The following is a 27278-nucleotide window of genomic DNA, read 5'->3' on the forward strand; positions in this document are numbered from 1 at the left end:
GAATTCGCCTAAGAAAACACCAGTAAATAACAAATAAAATAAAAAAAATGAAAGCTTGTCTCGTTAATTTCCCATGTGGACATATTTCGCTCAATATTTCAAAAACTATAAAGTTTATGAATACCAAAAACACAAGCAGTAATGTCCTGAACAAGCTCAACATTTTGATACCAAGATTGTTGAAATCGCTGAATGTTTAAGCATTCACACAAAAGGTAAATGAATGAGAATAAAAGCAGTCGTACGTGTGGTTCTGGAACGGACAGCTCCCCCAGCCCCCTCAGGGATGAGCACTTTGAAGATCAGAGGGAGGGGAGGTGTGTGCGTGTCTGTGTGCGGGTTCATGCGCACTGGCGCGGTGCGCTCTCAAGCCGCGCGGACAGAGCGCCTGGAAATAAAAAGGAGGGGAGAGAATAAAAAAGTCCACAGATCTCTCCCTCTATATATATTTATATATAAGGAGGGGAGGGGCGTTTTTCATGCTGGTGAAGGCATCATTTCCTGGGGGGAGGACGGAGGCGCGCGGAGTGCGGTGAGAAGCGCAGGGACCTGTTGATCGTCTAATGGCGCAGCGGAGGTGAGATGAAGCCCATCAGTGATCAGACTGAACAATATGTCATTGAAATATTATTGTTTATCTGATTATTTCATTAGAGCAAAGCCAGCATATATTATTTTTAATTATCATTATTATTATTTTAGCTGGGAGCACAGATTTCTGCTTTATTATGAAACTACAGATTTCATTAGGCTTCTATGAAGGGCAAATAAGCACTTCCTATATCCCTGGTGCCCATCAGTGTCTCCTAATTAGATTTCAGATGAGACGTTATCATTTCCAGGCTGTGTTTTGCAACCCAAGTGGTGTATTTGTGTCATGCTTTGAAGCTGCACAGGTCTCCTTCTCTCCCTCAAGTCTGAATGGTCAGGAGGCCGCGCTTTGTCGCATTTAATTACCATCACTGGCTGCTAAAGCCTTTTTCTGCAGAAGACTTAAATCCCACTAAAGAGCATTATAGGTGACAAACAAGGCGCTTGCAAACAGGCGTGCTGCAGGCTTCAGAGGAGAGAAACGCAAAGGCCAGAGTGAACAGATGTACAATAATTATGAGGAGAGAGCAGATTTGCACAACTGGGAGGGCTGCAAACTGATTTTAAACGAGATTTATTGTACAAATAATTGTTAATATGTAGAAAAATGTCCCAACAGGATCTTTTTTGCTGTTGTTGTTTGTTACTGCAGCAAACCAACTGGCTTGTGTGGCATCTAACGTAAATTTGGACCAATTGGAGGAATGGAGATGATGGGTAAGTTATTGGAAATATTGAAGGTGAAACTCCACCTTCTGGTTGGAGCCAGTGACTGTATTTGAGAACTGGACAGAGCAAGTCAGTGTACCCAGAGAAAAAACAATGTGAAGTCAATTTATTTGCATTTTTTTTTCACAAACCACCATGTTGGATCCAGTAAGTTGTGATTGGTCAAAGTCGATCTGAGCTATCATTTCTATGGCAACCACTCTTGCCAATTAGGAGTGAGCTTGTTGGAAGTCCACACCCCTACCACTGAAAAACAGGGAAATGATTCAAACATCAACATGGGGCCCAGTGATTGACTGTATCTGAAAACTGGACTGAGTGACCCCTTTCCTATTTAAGTTCCAAACAGGAAGTACCAGCTGTCTCCAATACAAGAAACCCAAATCCCATACACTGAAAACTATTACATTTAACAAATTGCAGAACTTTTGTCAATTGTTTTCACTTTTTTCAGTGTAAACTTCTACTAATAAATAAACAGCTCAGTCATTTTATTTGTCAGAATAACCATTTTTGCTCTAATACCTTTTTTCAACATGTTCTTGCTAATCCTAATTTGTTTTCATAATATTTGCTCTGTATTGCAAGTTATTAGAGTTAAAAACAGGCCAATCAGATGCCTCGTGAATGTATGAGCTGAATGCTAGCTCCTTTGTTGCACATTCAAAACATTTAAATAACAGCCGATACTCCTGAGCCCACTTACAAGTGGTAAGGGGGTGTGGACTTTCAACAAGCTTACTCCTTAATGGCGAGAGTGGTTACCATAGAAACAATGACTCAGAAGGACTTGAACCAACCATTGTTTACTGACATTGTCTGGCTCCAATATGTTGTATCGCACAAAAATGGCGACTGAATTGACTTCTTTTTGTTGTTGGAACCAGAAGTAGACATTTCCTTAGTGTGATGTCACACTAACTATAAGCAGTCTTCCTATTTGGGGGAGGGGGGGGGGGTCACTCAGTCCAGTTCTCACATACAGTCTTGGGGCTTAAAGTGTCAGACAGGCCTGCTCTCAGCCAGACAGGAGAGAGTGCTTATATGAGCAGGTGGCGCAGGACTCACAACCCTCTCCAAAGTTTGTCCTGAGAAGTTCAAAGGGTGTTAGCCCTCTGCCACATGTAATTACTAGTGTTGTGGCTTGCACTCTTTAGCCGCTGCTCTGATAAATGAGCAAAGACAACATGACCTCTTAAGGCGTTCGCTCACTAAGTTCATAGAACTTGTAATTCTTCTGTTTTGGTCACACATTGGCTTGTGAGAGGTAAGATGTTTGACATTTATCCTTGATTCATCTTCAGACTCGATCCTAAAACACATTTTCGTCACCTTTAACCCCAAAAAATTTGCAGATGTTTTTTTATAGATTCTAGCTTTGACTCAAGGTCACCTGGAAACTCCAACACTATGTGGAAAATGATGGGAAAGTGGAATGCGGTAGATCATGGGGCCGTCTCTCTGCAGATACTCAGTGTGCCTTGGAAGCCGTGGAGCGGCTGCAAGCCAAGCTGAAGGAGAGAGGCGAGGCCCCCACCCAGGAGAAACTGTCCCTGCTAAAGACCGTCCTGCAGAGCCCCTTGTTCCTCCACATCCTCAGCTTACAGCAAGCTCAGCGGAACCCCCCGGCCAAGGTAGTGCACGAGTGTGGGCGCGTGGGCGGCTGGTATATATTGAATAGTGAGGAAAGAACTGGAACTGTTCCCAAAATACTGAATGCAGGAACTGAACAGGATGAGTAATCAGCTTACCTAAGATTAACACTAAAGCTCTGTGATAGACACAGTGAGGGGGGAAGAGAAGGAGGAGGGGGGTAAGGGTATGTATCATGGTAAAGAGTTTGCAGGAGTCATTCGTCATGTCATGATGAGCGACTCGTAGAACCCAAAATGCATATATCCACCCAATCACAAACTTCTAGAACCATCCAAGTGTGTGAACCTGATGCTACGTTCAACGAAACGCCAAAGAAACGCAGCTTCAAATGACCACTTCCAATGAAAAGTCCATGTAAACGCATGTACGTGTGTGTTACAGGCTTCCACAATCCAAATTCTTATGTTCCCGGGTCGCTACGCAAGTTTTCAAGTCAGTTTTTGGGTACTACGTAAAAAATGCGCGGCTATTGATCGATTGAACTTTGACCAATTACGGACTCCGATTTGGTAGTGATAGTATCATTTTTAATTGACAAAAGTGTCAATGGAACAAAGTGTCAATGTGGCCTTGTGTAGGTTCAGTTGAGCAAGTTCTGATTAGTGATGAGAGCATCCACACTAAGATACTGAAACATAATTACCCGTACATCACCAATTTTGGCATCACTATTCTATTAAAGTATCGATTACTTGTTTGTTCACCTTTCAGCACATCCTGTCAGAGGTCACTACAGCTCAGCTTTCACTGATTCCCACAGGTGGTTTGGCAGAGTTGCACACCGGATACCCTAAACTGACACAACCTTGTGTTTTAGCTGGGCTAGGGACATGCACAGGGACTCAGGCCCCTATGTGGCTGCATGGGGTCTTGCCCAAGGACCCACATTGGATTTAGCTCATTGTGCCCCCTGGGAAGTGAATGCAGATTTTCTGCACGCCAGTCTCACACCCAACCAACTGAGCTATTGATTACTAATTCATAAATGAGAAAATACAAGAGCATTTGTCTTTTTTAGCTAGTTAGTCTAGTGATTTGTGCTGAAATTGAGCAGTCACATGATTAGAGCAGCCGTGAGTTGTGCGTATTACCCTTAGCAACAACACAGCATGAGTAGGTGATTCTAGAAAGAATTTTTTTGACATTTTTTTTAACCTTGCACATTAACATTGGTACCAGGCCAGTTTTTGATGGTTTTTGTCTGGTAAACGGTGAATACTTACAGCACTTTACGACCGTCACAGTCCTATTCACCCATACACACACATTCACACACATTCGCAGACTCCACTGCTGAACACTGGCGCCAACTTGTAACCACCAGGAGCAATGTGGAGTTCAGTGTCTTGCCCAAGGACACTTTTACACATTGGTGGGTACCAAACCTACGATCTTCCAATCAGAGGTCGACTGCTAATATGGTTAAGAAAAAAAATTCACCAATAAGAAATTACCGGTAATCGGTATCAGTTTATGCACAAAGTAATCTGTCTCGATCTGTATCGCCCAAGTTCTGATCCATTCCACAGATCCTCAAGCAATTTTCCCATAAAATCTCAGACTCTTTAGCCTTTCTGTTGCAGTTTGTCTGCACAGACGGATGGGAGGTGCACCTGAACCGCCTCTGCCAGGCGGCTCAGGTGGAGCACCGCATGCTCGACCCGCAACAGCGTGCTGCTGGAGCGTAAAATAAACACATTGCTACAAAAGATCATCAAAGCTTTATTAATGCTGAATATTGGCATACAGCATTATCGTATACTTGTTACATACATAAATATCAGCAGAATAATTACATTGTCTACCCGTAAAAGGCCAACTAGCCTTATAAAACTGCAGCTGCCTTGTTTTAACTGGATGTAATCGTCAATAGAGATCTTTACAGTGTTCAAATACTTTAAAGGGGCAACATTTGGCTTATTATTATAACATATCATATATTTTATGACTTAGAAATATAGGAATAAACACTAAAATGCGTAATAAACGGGGTACGGCTTTTAGATTTTTCACAGTTCTCAGGTGCTGCTAGTCAAATGCAACTGATGAAGTGATTGCTGGCTTTATTTCTAAAGGCAGCAATTTTGCTTTAGCGAGCTAATCGAAAGGTTTGCAGCTGTTTGTTTTTGTCACAACAAGGAGGAAATACAAGAGGAATGGATGTGGAGAATTGACGGAGTGGAGAAGTCAGTCTGATAATGGGGGTGAAGCACTTTCCAGACAAGCAGGAGGAAGAACGTGCAAAGCACACGTGAAGCTTTCCAGGTGCAACGAGTTCAACACAAGGTCATCATGAGGAACATCTAAGCTGAATCTGAATTCTACCTCTATGGCTTCTTCTTGCTCCTAAATTTAGTCATCTAAACGGAGAATTATGGAAAAAATAGTGTATTCAAATGCGGATGTTACTACCACTTGATGATGTCATCAATAGTCATCTATGTTAGCGCGTAGCTGCTCGCGCTGGAAAATACATACCATCGGTTTTATAACTTTAAAAAATCATGCTAAAACAAAAAATCATTACATCTAAAAATAAACTTCTGTGCTTCAGAGCAAACCCACATGAAGAGATGCACTTATAGGATCACCTTACCGGTGTAGGGATACACAGTCAGAAGTCCGTACAGCTATACCCCTTAAAAAACTATTTCAGTCATGACTAAAGCTCCAAATGCCCCAACAGTTGGAGGGATAGGGAGAAGGAAGGGGAGCAATTTGGATTCAGTTAATAGTGGGAAAAAAAGGCTAAAAAAAAAAAAAAGCTGAGATTCTGTGAAATCCAATTTGTGTCATTCCTACGTAAGAATGAAGCTCAACAAACAAGCTGCTCAGAGGACTTCTGTTTAAAAAGCATTGCAGAGTGGGTTTGGTTGGGTTAGATCACTTGTGTCAAATTCGAGGCCCTGGGGCCGGAGTGTAATTATATCCGGCCGTCCAGATCAGAGTTATCTTGCTCTTATTTCTTAATTCTGACAAAATATATTTTTATGGAGTGTGAAATATTGAAAGTTATTGAAGGTTTAAGTTAATTTATTATGGAATAATATTTCTCTGTTTCTATTCATAGTAATGTAAAAAAATAACATTTAGAAATTCAGTTTTAGTGTGTTCAACAAATGTTTATCTTGTTCGACCCATAGACTGTATATATATACTCTATATATATAGACTGTTTTTACAGTCTATGGTTCGACCCATGACCTAAGGTGTGTTTTTGTATTTTGACCCCCTGTGCAATTGAGTTTAACATCCCTGGATTAGATGAATCACAGAAGAGCAATCAATAACAAAAAAATAAGATGATAGTAGATTATGAGAATCACCCCTGACAAAAAAATGACAGGAGTATCATAATTTGACCTTAATACTGTGGCCCCAAGGCCTCACAGTCATTAAAGTCCCACTCCAATATATTGTTTTCTATTGCAAATTTGTTCCTAATGGTCTTTTAATTGTGACTATGCAGTTTTAAGCCAAAATTTTAAAAAGCCTGGGTTGTTTTTTTTTAAGACATTTTTAAGACATTTCTGCAGAAATACGATTCTGGGAGCCATTGGTGCGGAAGTTAACTCCACTAATATCCCATCAAGCCTTTGTTTTCGCTCTCTTTTGCTAGTTTATAGCTTCTCACAACCCTAAGCTAACATTAGCGTAGCAAAACAACATTAACAATATTGGAGGTATACAGTCATACAGTTTTAAGCTAGATACCAGCTCAGATGAGGAAAATTATGGCGCTAATAATCGATCTATTTGCATGCAAGTGAGTGCTTCAGAAATGCAGCGGAAAAGGTCAGCTTTGGCACACCCATTTCTGTGACTGCATTATTAGTCTGAGCCTTTTCAAGCATCCGGTTTTCATCTGGTCCTGATATGAATTGAGAAATACTCAGAAAGTTTTGATCGTAAATTCTTTTAAATAGTCCCTTTACTATGAGAAAAGTGCTACAAGACCATGTTAAAAACACCAAAACAGACTATGAGCTATTCTAAAATTGTTCTAAGTGGTCTTTCAATGATGTTTTTTCATGTTCACGTTTTTATCCAAAACCAAAAACCCGACATTTTTTCATCCACTCCTGTTTTACAACAATTTGACAAAAAATGCTCAGAAAAGCTATTTTAATTTTAATTTTAATTTCTTCATATAAATCCTCCATAATTAGAAAATGTGTGCTTTTAACAGCAAAAAAGTGTTTATCAGAGTGAGTCTTTTAGATTAACTCCTCTTTAAGCCCCAGTGTTCTAGACTCAGAAATGAAGCAGACTGGTCTGCAGTTTGCTGGACTGAGAGTCAAGCAGAGGGTCATAGATCAGAAGTTCAGCAGGAAACGAACGGCTGAATAATTGAATTTGTTAGAAACAAACCACAATGTCTCATTAGCACTAAGTTCAAACATAAATAAAAGAAAAAACCCGCTGAGTAATTTGAACACAACTGAAGCAGCATTGTCTCTCAACATCCTTATTGATGTTAGAGGCTGATTACATCTAAGAGCTTTTGAGTTACTGAATAAACTTTTATTTTTTGCCTGAGCTGTTTCTCTAAATAAATAATCACTTGTATTATTTCAATTGTTGATGAGGGTTTATGTAATTTCATGAAAAAGGGGAATTTTTTATGATGTCCCGATGTGTAAAAAAAACAGAAAAACTCTCTGATAAAGTTTATTCTTCCCAAACAATGAATTGTTTGAAGCACGGCTTCACCACAACAGCTCCCCCGGCATCTCAGAGGAAGCCTTTCGGAGAGGCCCGGAGCTGGAAATACTTTCAGAAGAATTGTTGAATCAACAATGGAACAAATTGCCTTCAAATGAGGCAAACTGTGGACTTTCAGAGAGGGCATCCTGCGAAGAGCCTCCCCAACAAAAACACAACCCCGCTGTGCTTTTGGCAGCAGCTTGCAAAGATCCTCTGAGCAAATCCCCCCACAGTTACAGTTTTTTTTTTTTTAATCTTAATGCATGTATCCAAAATACAAAAAAAAGCACTTAACTATGATTGCTGTCATTGGGGAGGAGGATTGAGATGCTCTGTTCTGGGCGGAAAACATGGTAGAAGTATTTACACTGCAACAGCTTTGCAGGAGGGATGGCCTGCAGCCCCCTTTTGTCAAAATCTGCAGAGAGCACTAAAGCATAATGAAGGCTTTTATTCATGGAGTTAGATGAGCGTTTGTGTATTTACCCTGATTTCCAGATTCCATTTACATACCTTTTCTCATTTTTGTTTTGTGTGTGTGTGTGTATAATTTCCTCAAATCTTCTTCCACCATATGTGTGGGACATTTTAGTCACTGTTTAGTCATTTAACTCACTAGTGCTCAGTATCATTACTTGGTAATTGCCCGATGTGGTGTGCTCTAATAAGATAACCACAGCCTTGACACAGAAGCCTTATTAGATTAGCCATGTTGCATGAGCCTAGAAGCGTTTAGCATCAATGTGTTCCAGGAAACACGGGTTTGGACCGTGCCAAAGGTCTGGATTATTAAAGGGACAGACTTGACACTGTTTTGGGGGGACACAGCTGCAAACATTATTATGACTGTTTTATTGGCTAAATTTTGGCAGCTGGTAAAACTGATAAATCACATATAAATACATTTTAAGAGGAAGGGGTCATTTTAAGTATTTTTTTTATTGTAAAAGAAGACAAAATAATATGTTGGGCTGAAACCAATGGCGGAGGTAATTTTTAAATCACTGTTTGTAACAATATTGTCAAACATAAAACAAAAATAATCGATTCCAGATTTTTTACGTATTATTAATAGAATCTCAGCTAAAATAGCTGTTGTTTTGGTATTATTAAAATAATAATAATAAAAGATTGAAATATGTGCTTTTGATCTTTTTTATTTTTAATGGCTGTCCACTCTGCTGTTCTCATTTGCCACCCTTCCAAACTCTTCTGCCCCACATTTAATATGTTCTCGTTCCGCCAATGGCTGAAACTCAGAAGGAATCTTCTTTTTATTGTATGATCTTATATAGTCCTACTCTTCAATTTGTTACCCATTCAGGTTCCATCTTACAGTAGATTTTCTTTTAGGATTTGTTTCACAATCATCTTTGTTTGTGTCTAAAGCTACGTACACATCAGGGATTTAATGCGTGTTCAAGAATGCTCTATTTGTAAGTTCTTGAATGTGTGTTTGGTCCATGGTGTTCACGTTGGACAAGCAGGGAGGGGCTTCTTCTTTTTTTTTTTTTCTACTGTTTACTAGCAAAACTCTGTCAACTGCACTTGCAAGAGACTTGGTGCAAAATGTCAAATCAGCTCTTTTCCAATATATAAAAGACTTGGTGTCATAGAATTCCAGTTGGGCACAGGCTGCAATTATTTCTCCTCCACGATCAATCCATAAGTCAATACCAAATCCAAGTCCCTGATTGGTCAAAGTTCGACAAGGTTTAACTTGCAATGCCCATTCGATGGACGCAGACATAGAGTCCGAAAATGGTCGTAGAAAATTGCGTAGCCACGCATGAATGCAAGAGTCTTCAACGCGGAAGTCCATGTCTACATAGACTTTTCATTGAAAGTGGTTGCTTGAATGTACGTTGCCAAGGGCTGTGTGAGTGTAGTCTAAAGATGGTTCCCTTACTCATTTTCTTCATTCTTCTCTTTGCATTGATGACTTAATCACTCCATCTTTCTCTGAATCTCCATTCTTTAATTCCTGGTTCCACTTTTTCATTGATGTTCTACTTCTTCTCTTCATCTACCTCTCTATCCTCTTCCCTCTTATATTCCTGTTTTCCATGCATTCTGTGTTTTTTTTTTCTCATACTTCCATTTAACTTCTCTTTTTTGCCACCAGGGAAAGAACATCTCCAAGTCTATATCCATGAACTGTGGCCCATGTCCAGGTTTAAATTTTGGTTCAAAGGCACTAAGCCACAGTGACTCGTATACATGGGCCGTGGAGAACCGGAGGTCCAGCAACACCAGATCTTTGCAGAGGGAAGGCAGCCATTCTTCTTTAGGTTCCCACGAGCTGCCCTTCTCTGACATTTTTCCAGACAACTACACACATGTCGAGTCTCAGGTATGCATATATAGAAATTATACGTAGCACAAAATAGATATGAATAGATTATGGAGCACAATCAATGTCTTTTTTCTTGTAGTACTGCACTCCTCCCCGAATTTCCCGCACCATGTCGATGGGGAGAAACCTTTCTGCCATTGCACATGAGGTACACTTATATATACATACAGATCTATAGTTTTCCCAACAGAACCTGGTTACATTTCTGTCTTTTGTGTTCATTTGGCTTTTCTCTGACATGTTCAGAGGCGACATGTGGAGATCATAGAGCTGGCCAATGATGGCAAAGGTCTTGGCTTTGGCATAATAGGAGGACGCGCCTCAGGAATCATGGTCAAGACCATTCTTCCTGGAGGAGCAGCTGGAAGGGTAAGTGTGCCTCTTGACAAGTTGGTCAAATAAATGTAAAGTTTGTTAACCCCAAAATATAAAATGTAAATATGAAGAATTGTGTTTTAATGTGTTTTTGTTTGTGGGACCGATGCTTGTCAGGATACTCGTCTGCGAAGCGGAGACCAGATCCTGCGCATCGGTGACACGGATTTAGCGGGCATGAACAGCGAGCAAGCAGCACAGGTGAAGCATTACATGAAACGCAAAAGTCCTTTTTGTGAGTTCAGGTCAAATCTTGCAATTTTGGCTTCAAGTTCAAGACAAATCTTGGGTCTTTGGCTTCAAGTTTATGCCAAGTTTCGATTTTTTGGTTTCAAGTTAAAGTGAAGTCACGGGTCTTTGAAGTAAAATTCAAGTCAAATTTTTAGTCTTCAAATTCAAGTTCATATCAAGTCTTGAGTCTTTGGTTTAAAGTTCAAGTAAAGTCATAATATTTTGGTAAGTCCAAGTCAAATTTTGAGTCATTGGCCTCAATTCAAGTCAAGTCTCAAGTCTGAATGCAAGTTCATGTCTAGTCTCGAGTCTTTGGCTATTAGCTTTAGTCAAGTCAAGTCTTGAGTCTTTTGTTTAAAATTCTAGTCAAGTCTTTGGCTTTAAGTCCAAGTCAAATTTTGAGTCTTTTTGCCTCAATTCAAGTTAAGTCTCGAGTCTGAATTCAAGTTCATATCAAGTCTCGAGTCTTTGGCTATTAGCTTTAGTCAAGTCAAGTCTTGAGTCTTTGGTTTAAAATTCTAGTCAATCTTTAGCTTTAAGTCCATATCAAATTTTGAGTTTTTGGCAAAAATATTCAAGTTAAGTCTCGAGTCTTTAAATCCAAGTTCATATCAAGTCTCAAGTCTTTGGCTATTATCTTTAGTCAAGTCAAGTCTTGAGTCTTTGGTTTCAAGTTCAGGTCAAGTTACAAGTCTTTGGCTTTGAGTTCAAATCAAATTTGGAGTCTTTGAATTCAGGTTTATATCAAGTATCGGGTCTTTGGTTTTAAGTTCAAGTCAAGTCACAAGTTGAAAGAAAGACCAAACTCAAAAGAAAGACCAAAGTCAAAAGAAAGACCATATCAAGTTTTGAGTCTTCAACTTCAAATTCAAGTCAAGTCTTGAGTTTCAAGTTTTATATCCTTAGATTCAAGTTTAAGTCAAGCTTTGACTCTTTAGATTCAAGTTCAAGTTAAGTCTTGAGTCTTCAAGTTTAGATCAAGTCTTAACACTTTGGTTTCAAATCTCCAGTCTCTGGCTCTAAATTCAAGTCATGTCTTGAGTCTTCAGCTTCAAATTCAAGTCAAATTCAGGTCTTTGGCTTCAAGTTTAAGTCAAGTCAATTCTCAGGTCTTTGGAAATCCAAATCAAATTCCAAGTCTTGCACTTTAAAATTATGTTTGTTTGTTCCAAGTATTAAAAATCATGAATAAAACTTTTAATTTGCTCTTACAAATGTAATCGTTTATGGTTTTATGTCAAAATGCATATTTAAGACCTGCATGAGATTTTTTTTAGGTAATTACAAAAAATAAATAAATAAATAAAGTCAGAGGTCCTTGAGGTGATGTCGAGAGTCAAGTGTGATTCAAGTCCAAGTCCCTATCTCGACAGTTAACCTTGCAAAGTACCTGTAACCTCTTAAAGTGGATCACTGCATGTTTGTTAAACAGTAACTTTTACATAAAAAAATTGGCCCTCATCAGATTTTTGTTAATGTCTATTATGAATTCACGCTCACACTCCATCACTTTTCATCTGCTCCTAAATGACCACCTGGCCCAGGTTCTGCGAAATGCTGGAAGCAAGGTGAAACTGCTCATCGCCAGGAATGTTACCAAGGATAATCACCTTTCCTCTCCCGTCCTCAGCCAGGACAGCTTGGATGACAAGGTGTGTGTGTGCTCTACACTCAACACAATTAGCTGTTAGAGGTTATTAAAATGAGCAACAGACAATTCTACGAGCCCAAATATGTTCTTTCTGTGCCTCTTTCCAGATCACTGACTTGAACGATGACTACGAGTTCAGTCTGCAGTTCACTAAAAACAGCCGAGGCTTGGGATTCACCATATCCAGCTATGTGGGAGACCTAAACTCAGGTATGCAGCTGAACACTTCCAAAATTAAGAAAGAAACAACTCTTAAAAACACAAATCATAAATTATTTCACTTCACTTTATACAAATGTTGTTTTTTATAGTCTATAGTGCTGGTGTGATGGTGAAGAGCATAGTGAAAGGCAGCACAGTTGATCAGGATGGACGGATGCACATCGGAGACATCATCCTGTCTGTAAGTTCTCTTGAAGGCAGAGGTTTTTCTTCTCGTTTGTTTGTTTATTCATTCATCAACCAATTCAAGCCTGAGGACATGGTCGTCAGCCAGAGCGAGGTTGGATTCATCGCCGGCTTTGGAATGAGTCACTTTAGTGAAGGAGTATTTGGGCGTTCTCTTCAAAAGCGACGGGAAAGAAGAAAAAAGATGCGATCCCGATGTGTGTTTGCAGTGCCGCCTTTTTGCACTTGTTTCTTGCAGTTAAAAGCAAAATGAGTCAAAAGTCGAGGCTCTCGACTCATCTGTCGGCCCATGTGTCTTCCCTGACGGATGGCCATGAGCTGTGTGTTCAAAGGAACAACAACAAAGATGCAAGCTGAAGAAATGAATTTCCTTTGCAAGGCATTGAGGGTCTCCCCTTGAGTTGGATTATAAAGCCTTGTTGCGCAGCTAATACTCCTCTCTGTCAAGAGCAGCTGGTGCTTTTTGCCACACTGGTGAGGCATCATGGGCATTTCCAGCTCAAAGAAGACTGTGTGAAGCCCTAAAAACACAGCGGAAACCATATTTTTGTGTGATCCCTTCATGTACAGTACATGAGCTGGAAGAGGTGGTTAAAAGGAGTTTAAACCTTAGTCACATCTGCCATTATGGGTGGATTTCTGCGGGTGAAAAATGGCCAAACCTGGGGTCGTAGATTGTTCGGTGAGCCCGTAGATAGGTAAAATGCATGTCCATTTTTATTCAATGGGCATGCTGCAAGCGACACTTTGTAGCAAACACTTATACCACAAGGGCATACAAGGGTATATAGAGGTAAAAAGGGTGAGAAGCAGGCAAGTCGCAAAGATTTTTCTAATTTTCAACCCCTCCTCAAAACCTTCACAAGGAGAAGCCCATTAGTGCTGCTCATGTGATGAGTGTCCACTCCTCACTTGAAGTCTGGTTACCCTTGAAAACGTTTGTTCAAATGATCATTTCTAAAATAAAGCTTATGTCGACATGTGTAAAGACGTATTTCAGGCTTCCGGGTCCAAAACTTTTGCATTTACGCGTCACTATGCAAGTTTAAACAATGAGCAGCCATTGAACGCACGTTGCACGTTAAACCATATCGAACTTTGGCCAATCAGGGATTCTAATTTGGTAGTAACCATAGACATATATTATTACTGGACAAAGCAAGGTGTTGACGTCACCAATAGAAAATGCCTTACCTCTGCCCCTCGCGGAATCCAACCTTGCAACTTGAAAAAATATCTTAAAAAAAATAGGATTATAAAGAATATGTTAAGAAGAATGCATCAGAGCAAGAATGGTCATTCTGACACATAAAATGACTGAGAAATACCGGTCTATTTTTCGATAGAAGTCTATGGGATTTTGACTTCTTGGAACCAGTATGTACACGAGAATAGAGGGGTTGAGATGTCCAGTGAATATACAGTCAATGGTAGTAATGGCGGTGTCCCTTTCAATTTATGTAAGTGCCAACCATTTTAAAATTAATCATTATATTATTATTAAACTTTATTTGGGTGGGTCCCATTGAGATTTAAAACTTCTTTTTCAAGTGAGCCCTGGGCAAGAATCAATACGACAATAAAAAACAACAAATGTTAAATATATACAACAGTTACAATGCTGATTAAAATTTCATACAAATTAATTAGTTAAAACATGTACAATTTAAAGAAGCAATCTCAAGTGCTTGTAATCCAGATTTAAAAGCATTCATGGAGATAAGTTTCCTTAGTTGCAAGTCCTTTTGAAGCACATTCCGTGAGAACGGAGCGGAGAGAAAAAAAGCCTTTTTCCCAAGCTCAGTGTGGACTGAAGGAGCAGAGAGTAACAAATGATTATTTCATCGCAAAGCATGGGATTGAACATATCTCTGTGTGATTAGGTTACAAACATAATCAGGCAGAAGTCCAAGTATAGCTTTGTAAATAAAACTGTACCAGTGAGTTAACCGCCTGGTGGACAGAGAAGGCCGTCCCACTTTAAGGTGTAGCTGACAGTGATAGGTCAAAAACATACAGTTGGTGATGAAGCTTAGAGCAGCATGGTACGCAGAATCAGTTTTACTTAGACATTTGGCAGAGGCATTCATATAAAGCAGATCTCCATAATCTAAAATAGGTAGAAAAGTTGCAGCAACAAGGCACTTTTTAACTTTAAAAGAAAAACAACATTTGTGTTAGTCTAAAAAAAAACTAGTTTAAGTTTAAGTTTCTCCACTATGGTTACAACATAACTCAGTGTTGTCAAGCAAAATACCCAGATATGTTTACTGATAAATCACTTCAATTTCCTTTCCTTCAAGAGAGGACACTGTGTGTTTAAGTTGTGGTCTTTTTCTGGGATGTGAAAACAAAACTATTTTTTTTTTGTCAGCATTTAAAAGTTAATTTAAATGGATACTTGTGTGTTGCACTATTTCAAAAGCTTTTTGTAAAGATTGAACAGCATTAGAGGAGTATGAACCAACACAGTAAATATTGTGGTTCATCATAAATGAATAAATGAATACTTGGAGTTTGTGTCCAACCAGAACTATATGAAAGCAAGTTTTTAACAGAGCAGGGAGAGAAAAAGTCTGGAGCAAGATTAGGAGCATAGTTAATGTGGTCATCCAACTGTATCCCTAATAACTGTATCCAGTTATTAGGGAACCAATAGCCTCACCTTACTAATAACTGGACTGTGGTTTAAGGACATTGTATGACAACATATCTAGTATGTCATAAGTGTGTGCAACTTCTATTACTGCTACGAATACTTCACAACACACTTGCGACACGCTCAACAGTCATTTCATGACCTTTCTTAAGGCAGTTGAATGAACCTCAAGGAAATCCAAGACATCTTCTCCTCTCTACGACCCTCCACAGGACCAGACAGCCCAAAACCCAGCAGCACTTTTACATGACTTACCCCGGGCTCCCACGACAAGCATTACGGCTCCAAACGTGACCCCCGGAGTGTTTAACTTAAAAGTGCAAGAGGAACCTCCACTGCATACTATCACGTCTGGCCTTTGCGATCTGTGCTCGAAATTCCTTTAGTTGGGTTAAAATTATCACAAATTATCACCAGTTGCCAGTGCTCAGTTGCAGCAATTTTTGTAAAGTTGGGGCTAATAACGACTTAAATCATTACAAATGGCGGGATACCATGTGAATCTACGTGAATTTGGAGTTTCGGGAGGTTGGAAGCATCTGACTTAGCTAGACCGCTCCTGCATCGCACCTGAGCCATAATACTTGCCACGGGTGCCCAAGATAAGGCTTCAGAGTGTTTTCCCAAGATCAAAACCAGCAAAAGTTGATGGATATTTTCATTCATGCACATCTCAGTCTCACAACAGAGTTCTTAAAAATCCTCTTTTGACATTTTTAAACACTTCTAATCCTCAGTTGAATACTCTCTTCCATTGGTTTCTCGCCTCAGGTAGACGGCGTGAGCTTACAGGGCTGCAGTGAACAGCGGGCCATGGAGGTACTCCGGCGGACGGGACCTCTGGTCCGACTCAGGTTGTTGAGGAAAGCCGAGCGTCTGAGTCACAGTTTTCCCCAGGATCCTCCTCTGCAGCAGCCCCTCCGTCACTCCCACAGCTTCCACGAAAGCAGCGCCTTCAAGGCCGGCCTCGGCAAAATTCAGGAGACAGGTGCTCTGCACTCTGAGAAACCGACGTGTGTGCTTAGTGGTGTCATGAGGAAACTATTTTAAAATTAGAAAAAGCAAATGGGCAGCACTAACAGAAACATTTGGCTCTTCCACTGCTGGGGTGTACTTTGACAGATGAAACTTTCTGGTGTCAGTCAGACTGTCACTTAAACCAATTTTTAGTGCCTTTTTTTAAGCCCAAGAAATGTTTTTTAGCTCTAGCATGATGCCTCTTCCGTATTCTTGGTGGAAATTTTTATTTTAGGATTTTGAATGTGTGCACATCTGTCAGGATTTCTCAAAAGTACTCCTTCTGTCTCCAAGGAATCTGCTCTCTGCGTGAAATCTCCCGGCAAGCGGCGTACGCCAGCAGACGACCTCGCCACGATTTCAAAGACGGTTGGTTCTTCTTCCGCACGGCACAGCGGTGCAGAACTGAATCATGAGACGGGCTGTGATGTGCTGATTGGGATCACAAAAACAGCAACGTGCCACTGAAGCACGCTCTTTGATGGGGGCTCTATTAATAGATTTGATGCAATCATTTGTTTATCCAACTCATTCAGCTCATTTCTGGATGGCTTGTCTTTCAGTCTGCCTGCATGGGCGACTTTATTTAGACAAGAATTTCGGGGCCTGATTACAGAGCGCCACTAAATAAGCCTTGATTACTGCGAGGTTTTGATACATAAATAAGGGATGGGGGGATCACTTTAAGGAGCTGGATGCGAATATGAATGCATACTTGCCTGTAGTGTGGGTGTTAGCCTGTATGTCTGCCTATCTTAGTGGTAGTGCGCTGACACTGCTTTTCCACGCAGACAATGATGGGACTCAGGTGATCTTTTTATATAGGATCTGTCTTTGTATTGAGCGGAGCTTGAAACAATGGGGAATATATGTGTGTATTTGAGTGGGTGGATTCACATATTTACCCATCACTAACACATAGATGCTGTGTGTATGTTTGTCTATTTAAAAGGTGCAAAACTGAGTCCTGAAGACGAAGAAAACCTGCGGAAGAGGTGGCAGCATGCTGTCGGGCCACGATATGAAGTCACTGTATGTACATTCATTATTCAGTCGCCTTTTAATGACTGTGCTGAAACAAAAATACTGGTATATCTTTGCAGTAAACCTGCTTAAAGGCAATAACTGCATTTAATTGGAGTATTAAAAAAAAAAACAATTTTAAGAGCTAAAAACAATATATACCTAAAATGCAATCATTGCATGTGTATTTTTTGTAGTTGGAATATTCCAAATATGTAATATTTTTTGTATGAACACCTTTAAAATCATTTTATATTGCTCTGCATATACACTCACCGGCCACTTTATCAGGAACACCTTGCTAGTACTGATTTGGACCACCTTTTGTCTTCAGAACTGCCCTTATCCTTGGTAGCATAGGTTCAACGAGGTACTTGAAACATGAAGGCATCAAATAGATTTGTCGGCTTCACATCCATGATGCTAATCTCCTGTTCCACCATATCCCAAAGGTTCTCTATTGGGTTGAGATCTGGCGACTGTGCAGGTCATTTGAGTCCAGTGAACTCATTATGTTCAAGAAACCAGTCTGAGATGATTCCAGCTTTATGACATGGAGTGTTATCCTTCTGGAAGTATCCATCAGGAGATGGGTTCAATGTGGACATAAAGGGACAGACATTAGGGCTGGGAATCACTGGGTACCTCACGATACAATGCAATACGCAACATGGCTCACAATATCAATTGTATCACGATACTGCGATAATTGGTGAAAAAAAAATCTCTAATAACACACCATATATAGAAGAACACATATTTTTAGGAAAATATATCCCGATTTATTTTCTAGCTTGACCACAATCACAAATAAACACTTTTGTACAACATTGCTGAAATCAGTAATACTATGTCTTTGACAATCATTGACACCCATTGAATTGGAATTATCTGTAAAATTCAGTGTTAACAATAGCAAACATGAACAGCAGTGCCACTGCTTAGAAAAAAATTGTTGTAAACAACAGAACAAAAATTGAATAATTCAAGTAGCTGCCAGACACATTGGTGCCTGCGACAGCCAGTCTACCTCCAAAGGAACGTCTCACCTAAGGATGACAGATATAACATCGTACAGCCTCTTCAAATGAAAATAAAAGATCAATACTTGGTGAGAACCCATTGAGAATCAATCACAGGACTAAATATCGCGATATATCGCAATATAGAGATATTGGCACACATGTTATGAACATGTTCAGTAATAGTACTTAGGTAGGTTGTGGTGTTGTGACAATTCTCAATTGGTACTAAGTGGCCATGGTGTGCCTAAAAAATATCCCTCACCTTACACTACCACCAGCAACATGAACCGTTGATGCAAGGCAGGATGGAGTTGCTGATGCTAAATTCTGACCCTACCAACTGAATGTTATACCAGAAATCCAGAGTCATCAGACCAGACCATGTTTTTCCAATCTTCTATTGTAGGAGCCTTAAATAGCAAAAGTGAGATATTTGCATTCAACTTGTTTTAGTTTTATTTACCGCCAGTAGGGGGAGCCTGGGAGGCGCTCTGGGTGCGCAGGTGTATGCACGCAGCAGACTCGTGACAGACAATGTGGAGTGGAGTCCAACAGTTTTTCGACCTCGCTAAGTTCTTCCTTTTAATTTTCATATTTTCTTTGTAATTCAGTTTTGCTTCTCCACGGATGTTTGTTCTTTTTTATAATCTGAAGAGGAATTAAAGTTTTCTTTTTTCTTTACTTCTGGATTGTGGATTTTTCGTGGATTTTTGGATTAACGAGGAGAACTACGGAGCGTCAAGCTGAGGACTTAAAATTGGAACCACACATCTATTGTCTAATTTTGGCGAGCCTGTGTGAATTGTAGTCTCAGTTTTCCTGTTCTGAGCTGACAGGAGTGACACCTGGTGTGGTTTTCTAGCCCATCAAAGTTGGACAAAAAAATTATATAATCTTTTGCAGACCTCCGCTGTAACCAGGGGTTAATTGAGTTACTTTTGTCTTTCTGTCAGCTGGAACCAGTCTGGTCATTCTCCTCTGACCTTTGGTATCAAGAAGGCATTTTTGCCAACAAAACTGCCACTCACTGGATATTTTCTCTTTTTCTGACCATTCTCTATAAACCCTAGAGATGGTTGTGGGTGAAAATCCCAGTAGATCTAAGTTTCTGAAATACTCAGACCAGCCTGCCCAGCACCAACACAATGCCACAGTTAAAGTCACTTCAATCGAGTTTTTTTCTGTCTATTCTGATGCTTGGTTTGAATTGTAGTCCATTGAGATTCTGCAATGTGATTGACTGATTAGAAAGTTTTGTCAACTAGCAGTTGGACAAGTGTCCCTTATAAAGCGTCCAGTGAGTGTATACTAGAAATATACTGCATTGCTTCTTTTACGATCATCTTTAAATATGCCTTCACATGATTCTGATCTGTTCTGTTCTATTCTATTCTAAGTGTTAACCGATAACTCCAAAGATCGACCCCTGACTCTTTGTAGGTTTGCCAGCTTCAGCGGTTCAGTGAAACAAGCGGTCTGGGTATCAGTCTAGAAGCTCGGGCGGGACATCACTATCTGTGCTCCATCTTACCCGAAGGACCTGTTGGCCAAAGTGGCAAAATCTTCATCGGTGATCGGATACTGGAGGTAAAAAGCAAAGGTCTAACATCTGTGTAGGCTTCCCAGACTGATTCTATCTATTAATGTCTCTCTTTCCAGCTATTAGCAATGTGGCGTTAGACAGCAGATGCCATCATGAAATACTCAGAATTTTATTATTTTTTTATATTCAGCTGCATTTATAACAAATGAGTGTGAACGCTGACAAGAATCGGCTCGTGGAACCCACGTTTGTTCTTCATGGTGATGAACAGTATGACAAACCCTTCAGTTACAGTAATTACTGTAACTTAACAAGCTGTACAGAACTCACTTCAACTTAGCTCATGTTTTTCTTATCTTTTTGAAGCAAAAAAAGTTATTATTTGTGTCATAGCTCAGCCTTTGATATTGTATAGATGGTATCAGCCTGTCAAAGCTGCCATTCTATCTGTTTAAAAAAATACTTTGTTAGACTCCTTTAACTTTAATGTTTGCTGCAGTGTCGAGATGTACTGTAACCATGACGTCCAAAACCTAAAAAGCATAATCAAGCCCTTTTGGTAACTTTTTTAAATAAAATATGTATATGTATATATATACCAAAACATCTTAAAATATGAGGTTCTTAAAGACTCAGTCTGATGGAAATTATGTTTTTAACATGTTCCTGTAGCATTTTATGTCATGAACAAAAAAAGCATATACCTAATTTCCACATTCTTGGCAGGTTAATGGGGTCCCTCTCGTCGGGGAGACCCATAAGGAGGTGGTCAATATTCTGAAAGAATTGCCGATGTCTGTATACCTCGTGTGCTCTCGCATCGTTCCCCCTTCGATTCCGGAGAGTGAAGAAGATGATGACAATGAAGTTCAACTCAGTCTCAAAGAACTGCTGGCTGAGTTCAATGACAAGGTGAGGGCACAACCTAAATAAAGGATTCTTGGGGTGGAAGGAATCATTAAAATGTATTAAACTACTCCGCATTTAGGAGTTTTAAACAAATTTTGCATAAAGATGACACTTAAAAAGGTTATTTTGTCCTTGTCCTGTCTGTTTCGGCATGTCCCAGCTGGACCAGGGCTGTGTTATCCCCTGCCCCACTGCAGAGGACATTACTAAGCGAGGTGTGCCCCCAATGTCGCCGCCTCTCGCCATGTGGGAAAAAGAGGCCCAAGTTGTGGAGCTGGAAAAAGGAGAGTTGGGCCTGGGCTTTAGCATCCTGGACTACCAGGTCAGAGACTTCAACCATGGAAAAAAAAATCTAACAATTTTTATGAAAACAAATCTCAATGAGGAATTCTTCTTTTGTGTGTAAGATATGTTGCATTCAGTTTTTAACTTCCCTTTGTCAAAATAAGAGCTTCCATTTTTTCTTAAGATTGCTTAGCCTCTTTGAGTCATATTTTATCTACTAGTTATCTACTGTTTTTGATGCATCATTACTGCATTTGCTGGAATTAAAAGTCGCAAGAGCAAGAAAAAAAAATACATAAAATGTCCAGGATTTAAGTCGAAAAAGCCAAAAATATACAAGAAAGAGAGAGATAGAAAAAAAGCTATAAACAAGTCACTCCAGAGTAAAGATCGGAGGAGCAAAAGAAACCAAGGAAAACAATATTTAAGTCCCTACATACTATAGGTCGGAGAAAGAAAAAAATATATATATAGAAGAGGAAAAACTATGTAAAGGTCTCTTTAGAGTCTAAGTTGCAAGAGCCAAAAAATGAATAATACAGAAAAAAAAACTATATATTAGTCGCTCTGGAGTATAAATTGCAAGAGCCAAAAATGATAGAGAAAAGAAAACTACTTATAAGTTACTCTGGAGGATACATCGGTGGAGGGAAAAAATACGTAACATAGAAAAGGAAAACTATATATAAGTCACAAGAGCCAAAAAAGACATATATATATATATATATATATATATATATATATATATATGTCTTGTTTGGCAGTTGAAGGAGGCAAAAAATATATAGTAAAGAAGATAAAAACTATTTACAAGCCCTTTCAGAGTGTAGGTCATAAGTGCAAAAAACCTCCAAAAAACTATACATGTATAGTTTCGTAGGTGGTAGTTTTTGTACAGGTCGTAGGAGGCAAAAAATAAATAATCCAGAAAAGAAAACTATATGTATGCCGCTCTGGAGTATAAGTTGAAGGAGGCAAAAAGTAGAAAATATGATAAAAGAAATAATATATATATATATATATATATATATATATATATATATATATATATACAAGCCACTCCAGAGTGTAGGTTGCTGGAGAAAAAAAACACACACACACACACGCACACACATATATATATATATGCAGTATATGTCTCAGGAGTCAAAAACACATAAAGCAGATAAGAAAATTATACATAAGTCGCTCCGGAACATAAGTTGCAGGAGCGAAAAAAAAAAGTAACAAAATAAAGTCGAAAAAACTTTATAACTGTATAAGTCACTATGTACTATTAGTGGCAGAAGCCAAGGCACCTGGTGTGAAGCTGCATACCAAGCGTAATTCTTGTGTCAAATTCATCTCCGCTGCCTCTTTTAATGCGCATCTAATTTGATCCTCAATGCTTGTCCAAAAACATTGTTGACGACTTGCTATTTTGCAAAAGTGGGAGGAAGGAAAAAAATTAAAACATTAAAATGAATGGCTTGATACAATAAGAAAATAAGCATAAAGTTAAGAAGGAGAATGGTCAGATTCTCCCCCCATGTTGGTTTTGAACACTGCTTCTTCTTCTTCTGCACTGTTGTATACCAATACTGATACTCACTCCTACAGTGCCCTCTAGTGGTTGTACACAGGAAACAACCACTAAAGGGCAACTGGTTGTTAATAGGTAATAACAAATATATGATCCAATATATATATATTTTTTTATCACAAATAAGTCACTCCTGAGTATAAGTCACACCCCTGTTTAAAGGATGCATTAACGGGACTTATACCTATACATTTAAGAACCCAACACAATGTTTGATTCTAGGATCCAGAAGATGCAACCAAAACAGTTCTCATCATTCGATCTTTGGTCCCTGGAGGCGTCGCAGATCGAGACGGCCGTCTTCTCCCTGGTGATCGATTGATGTTCGTCAATGAGACCGATCTAGAGGGCTCCAGCCTGGATTATGCTGTCCATGTCCTGAAGTCCACTGACTACGGCCCAGTCCGCATCGGTGTTGCCAAACCTCTGCCGGTATGTAAAGCTGAAAAATAACTGGTTAAAAAAAAAAAAAGTTCTGTGTGTTCTTGTAAGATGCCACAAAGATTAAGGGCTTTATCTTAGGAATCTGTGGTGCATAGCAAAGCTTCTAGACACAAAAGCCATTTGAGCATGGCTGTAGTCACTTGATATTTTACATTAGAAAAAAAAGTCTGCATGCTGAGTGAAAGTTTCTGAAAATGCTGGTATAGAATGCCTCATTTACAGAAGGCCGTGTTTTGCCCTTAAAATGTAAATGCAATCAATTTGCAGCCTTAATTTTTCTTTATGAAGCTTTTTTTTTAATAGTTTACCACAGTGGGAGGTATGACAGGAAATTTATAAGCATTCAAATGAGGCATGGATAAAGCAAAAGTACAGCTGTGCAAAACATGCAAACATGTCACCCTAAGCAACACAAAATCAAAAGTGTAAACTCTTAAAATCTGAATTCTAAAGTAAGATCAGTTTATTATGATTCGTTTTGCTGAAAGTCTTTGTACAACACTTAATCTACGGTACAAGTTCATCCAGAGAACACAGGTGGATTACATAACATGACTTTACTGCATGAAAGATTAATGCAGCTTCAGCTTTAATCCTAAATGACCAATTATCGCTTTGCTTTCAGTGTTGTGACTGCGAAGAATTGTGGAATTGGATTATCGTATGTAATTACAGAAAGGATGGTTTAAGTGTGCCCAATGCTAAATGCAATGCAATGAGGGAGGCACTGGACCACCTTTCCTTTTTGAAATTGCTGAATACAAACATACTTTAATACAATAGACAGAAAGAACTCTTTTGTGAAAAATGTAAAATAGTAAAAATTCATACATCAATAAAGTCTTCTAATTCTATAAAGCAGGCAAAGACATATGTATCTTGATGTATCAGGAGTTGTGATGATGGAAGTAAAAAGACTGGTTCATTTCAAACAAAAAACGGGAAACACATTAAGATATATCAGATCAATTTGTGACATTAATTTATAAATTGATAAGAAAAAAAAGATCCAAATTTACCAAAAGAAAAGCATTGTGAATTTGCCTGGGTAAAATCCACAATATGAGCTCCAGTTGTGATGCTAAACACTCTGATCCTTAAACCAAACATATATTACCCTTGTATACATGTAAAAGATGTATTAAAATTTAGACAAAGCTTTTACTAAGTCAAACTCTTTAAAAAAAATGGTGAAATATTGTTTTTGCTACAGTGTTGGTATATATTGTGATATGTATCGCGATACATATCGTATCTTTTAATGAGCTGTGTGATGCTTTGATACCATGGTGGAGTGTGCAGTCAATGTTGGTCACATGAATCGTTTAATTAGAAAAAAAGTGTTTCCATTGGAGTTTTGTAAAATATCTAAATTTCAATATGTCTAAGAAACCACCTCCTCAAAGTGCAAAAACGTTTTTTTCGATGAGTCCAAGTTTGACGTGTTTCCATAATTGCAAATTCAATTTGTGCAATTTTACAATCTGTGGAAATGCAGATAATGTTATTAGTACAATTTTAGTTCAAGTCCAAGTTATTTATCAAATTAAGATAACATTTTCATTAGTTATCAAAACATATTTATACACTAGTGCAGAAATCATTATTAATCATAATGTAACAAAAACACAAGTCTTACTTAACTTTTTTAAAACATCTGCATTTGAAACACATAACTAAGCTGTGACACGCTTGATCTAAAGGAGACCATGAAAGCAGATGACCAGTCACTAACAAACTGAAAACCGTGAACTCCAATAGACTGGAGACTAATTACCAGAACGAGAAGCAGCTGTGGATGATTATGACAGAGTCCTGGTGTGACAGGGACTGAAAAAAATTAAGAAATGAAAGCAGAACACCACAAATGAACCAAGAAAACTCAACTAAAAAGCCATAAATCTTTACAGCGCGAAGCATAAAAGACACGCAATAACCAACACAACCATTATGATCTGGAGCCAAATCTTATTTTAAGACGTCAATTCACCGTCCATTTTTGAATGGAGGGAACAGCAAAGAGGACGACCAAATCAGCCGTCATCTGAAAGGAGGTTTCTCTTACAAAGACAGACTTTAAACCACACGGTCTTAGATCTTACACAAAAAAAATTCCCACTCAAGCTATGTTGTTTTCTGATGTCAAATCGTTCCTTGTTGTACATTATTTTTTTAACATACTGAGTAGTAACCCTCCTTTCAGTAATTGGGGCATTCCTGATTTTTATCTAGATGTGGCTGACTGGAGAAACGTCAAGTCAAGCTGCTGGGTGTCATGGTAGTGGAATGGATAGCATAAATGTCTTTATGTATTGAAATATTGTTATAAATTAAGGTTCTATGCATTGCAAAGTGATTAAACTTAGTTTGAGCTTCATCTAAATTAATTTTTAGGTTTCATCTCCAGTTGACTTAAATATAATTAATATACGTGCAAATCATATTAATTTGTTATTTCAAAGATGGTACATGTGTGCAAGTTAATTAGAGTTATGTTTTCTGAAGTATTGCGTTTCTTTTCCTTTTTTGTTTTGGACTGTGGCTTAGTAACAAGAAGCACAGAATCCAGTTACAGGCCTTCTGAATTTTTAATGCAGCTGAGAGACGAACACAATCCGCGACCACACTCCAGACGGCAGGAGAAGGCTGGGGGAGTAAAGGGTGTCTCATTTGCAGTCACCTTCTGCAGCTTTGTTCATGTTTGAATAATATAGTTGTGTGTTTCATGATCTGTTTATGGTTTTATATTATTATTTTGGCTGTGCTTGAATGATGCTCCATGACTCAAACTTGGAATATTATATCTTCAGCTGGAACTGTGTGGCGGCTTGACCCCCATTTCAGAGAGGAGCACGCGGGCTTCGTGTGATGACACTGACAGCCACACTCAGGTCAGCCTGCTAGCTGAAGCAGCTGAGGATAACACCAACACCACAGCTTGGACCCCAGAAGACACCAGCTTTAACCAGCTGTGTTACACGGTATGTCACCAGAAAATGACCAACAACATTTTTATTGAGGTTTTTTGTGAAAAAAATGAGCAACATTTGTGGTACTTTATTCTAAAGCTATGTTCACAAAGGGCCTCTGCGATGTGTGTTCACCTTCAATGAAAAGTTTTCAAGCTTTCGCGTTCACGTGTCTATGATTGTTTTTGACCTCTACATACAAAATCCTATTGGCCGCACATTGAAGGTTAAACCAGTTGACCAATCAGTGACTTGGATTTAGTAGTGATGTATAGATGGTGACCGTTCACGTAAGTGCCAATCATTTGAAAATTGATCATGGAGAAGAAATTAATAAATGCAGTTTGTGCTCAGACGGACTTCTATGACACCAAGTGTTTTGTATATCAGAATAGAAATGTCTGGAGCAAGATTCTTGAGATTTGCAACGCTTCAATAACTGTTATCACACGTGCTAGTATCAGTTAGTCACAATCCAGTATGAACACCTTGTGTTAAATGCTATTTCTTGAATTGACATTGCATGTCCGGTGCGAACATAGCTTTAGAAATTACAAATTTAGACAATCGGTAGTTTGTGTGGTCATCCTACGTTAGTAGTTGTTGCTCACCCTTCGGAGGTCGCCACGGCAAATCAACTTTAACTGGTTCGAAACTATGCAACTCTGTTTGCTATTAACAATCTCATTATTTCACTAATACATTTTACAGCATGTGAATTGTATCAGATTAATATAAATATATTCAAAGCATAGTAGATTCATACCCTCGATTGCTAATTGCATTAACTATGCAATAGCAAAAATTGTTGCGTAAACGACAAAGATGAGGAGAATTCAAAGTTGCGCCATTTTGGCTGCTCCAGATGAGATCGTAGAGTCTGTTTCTGGTTCCTTCATTCATGTTCCATGGCGGGGAGCTCGGAGGCGGCTGTATCAGTGTCAGAGTGTCAGGTATAGAGAAAGTGCTTGGTGTCAAAGACTTGCATTGTGGTCTCGATTAAAGTCCTATTGAGGCAACCTGCTCTACTCGCTTTTGCTTAATTGCCAACAACTTCCAGCCGGTGAGAGCTGCTCACCGCCTGCATTTGACAGGTGATCTGACAAAAGAACATGCAG

At 39.0% G+C, this 27278-nt stretch overlaps 1 protein-coding gene across 1 annotated transcript in view; it reads left to right on the plus strand.

Moving 5' to 3' along the window:
* Positions 1-289: 289 nt before the first annotated feature.
* si:dkey-92j12.5 (multiple PDZ domain protein) overlaps positions 290-27278 on the plus strand; it is a 67401-nt gene continuing 40412 nt past the window's right edge. The window contains exons 1-18 of the mRNA XM_024290282.2: positions 290-577; positions 1244-1308; positions 2788-2954; positions 9809-10036; positions 10119-10187; positions 10286-10408; positions 10532-10615; positions 12190-12297; positions 12404-12506; positions 12608-12699; positions 16135-16351; positions 16675-16749; positions 17333-17412; positions 19869-20015; positions 20698-20883; positions 21041-21202; positions 22970-23179; positions 26002-26172. Coding sequence (XP_024146050.1) covers positions 1296-1308; positions 2788-2954; positions 9809-10036; positions 10119-10187; positions 10286-10408; positions 10532-10615; positions 12190-12297; positions 12404-12506; positions 12608-12699; positions 16135-16351; positions 16675-16749; positions 17333-17412; positions 19869-20015; positions 20698-20883; positions 21041-21202; positions 22970-23179; positions 26002-26172 — 2235 coding nt within the window. The 5' untranslated portion in view covers positions 290-577; positions 1244-1295. The remainder of the gene's footprint in view (positions 578-1243; positions 1309-2787; positions 2955-9808; positions 10037-10118; positions 10188-10285; positions 10409-10531; positions 10616-12189; positions 12298-12403; positions 12507-12607; positions 12700-16134; positions 16352-16674; positions 16750-17332; positions 17413-19868; positions 20016-20697; positions 20884-21040; positions 21203-22969; positions 23180-26001; positions 26173-27278) is intronic.

Source organism: Oryzias melastigma, linkage group LG1, assembly GCF_002922805.2.
Source record: "Oryzias melastigma strain HK-1 linkage group LG1, ASM292280v2, whole genome shotgun sequence".
NCBI classification, from domain to species: Eukaryota; Metazoa; Chordata; class Actinopteri; order Beloniformes; family Adrianichthyidae; genus Oryzias; species Oryzias melastigma.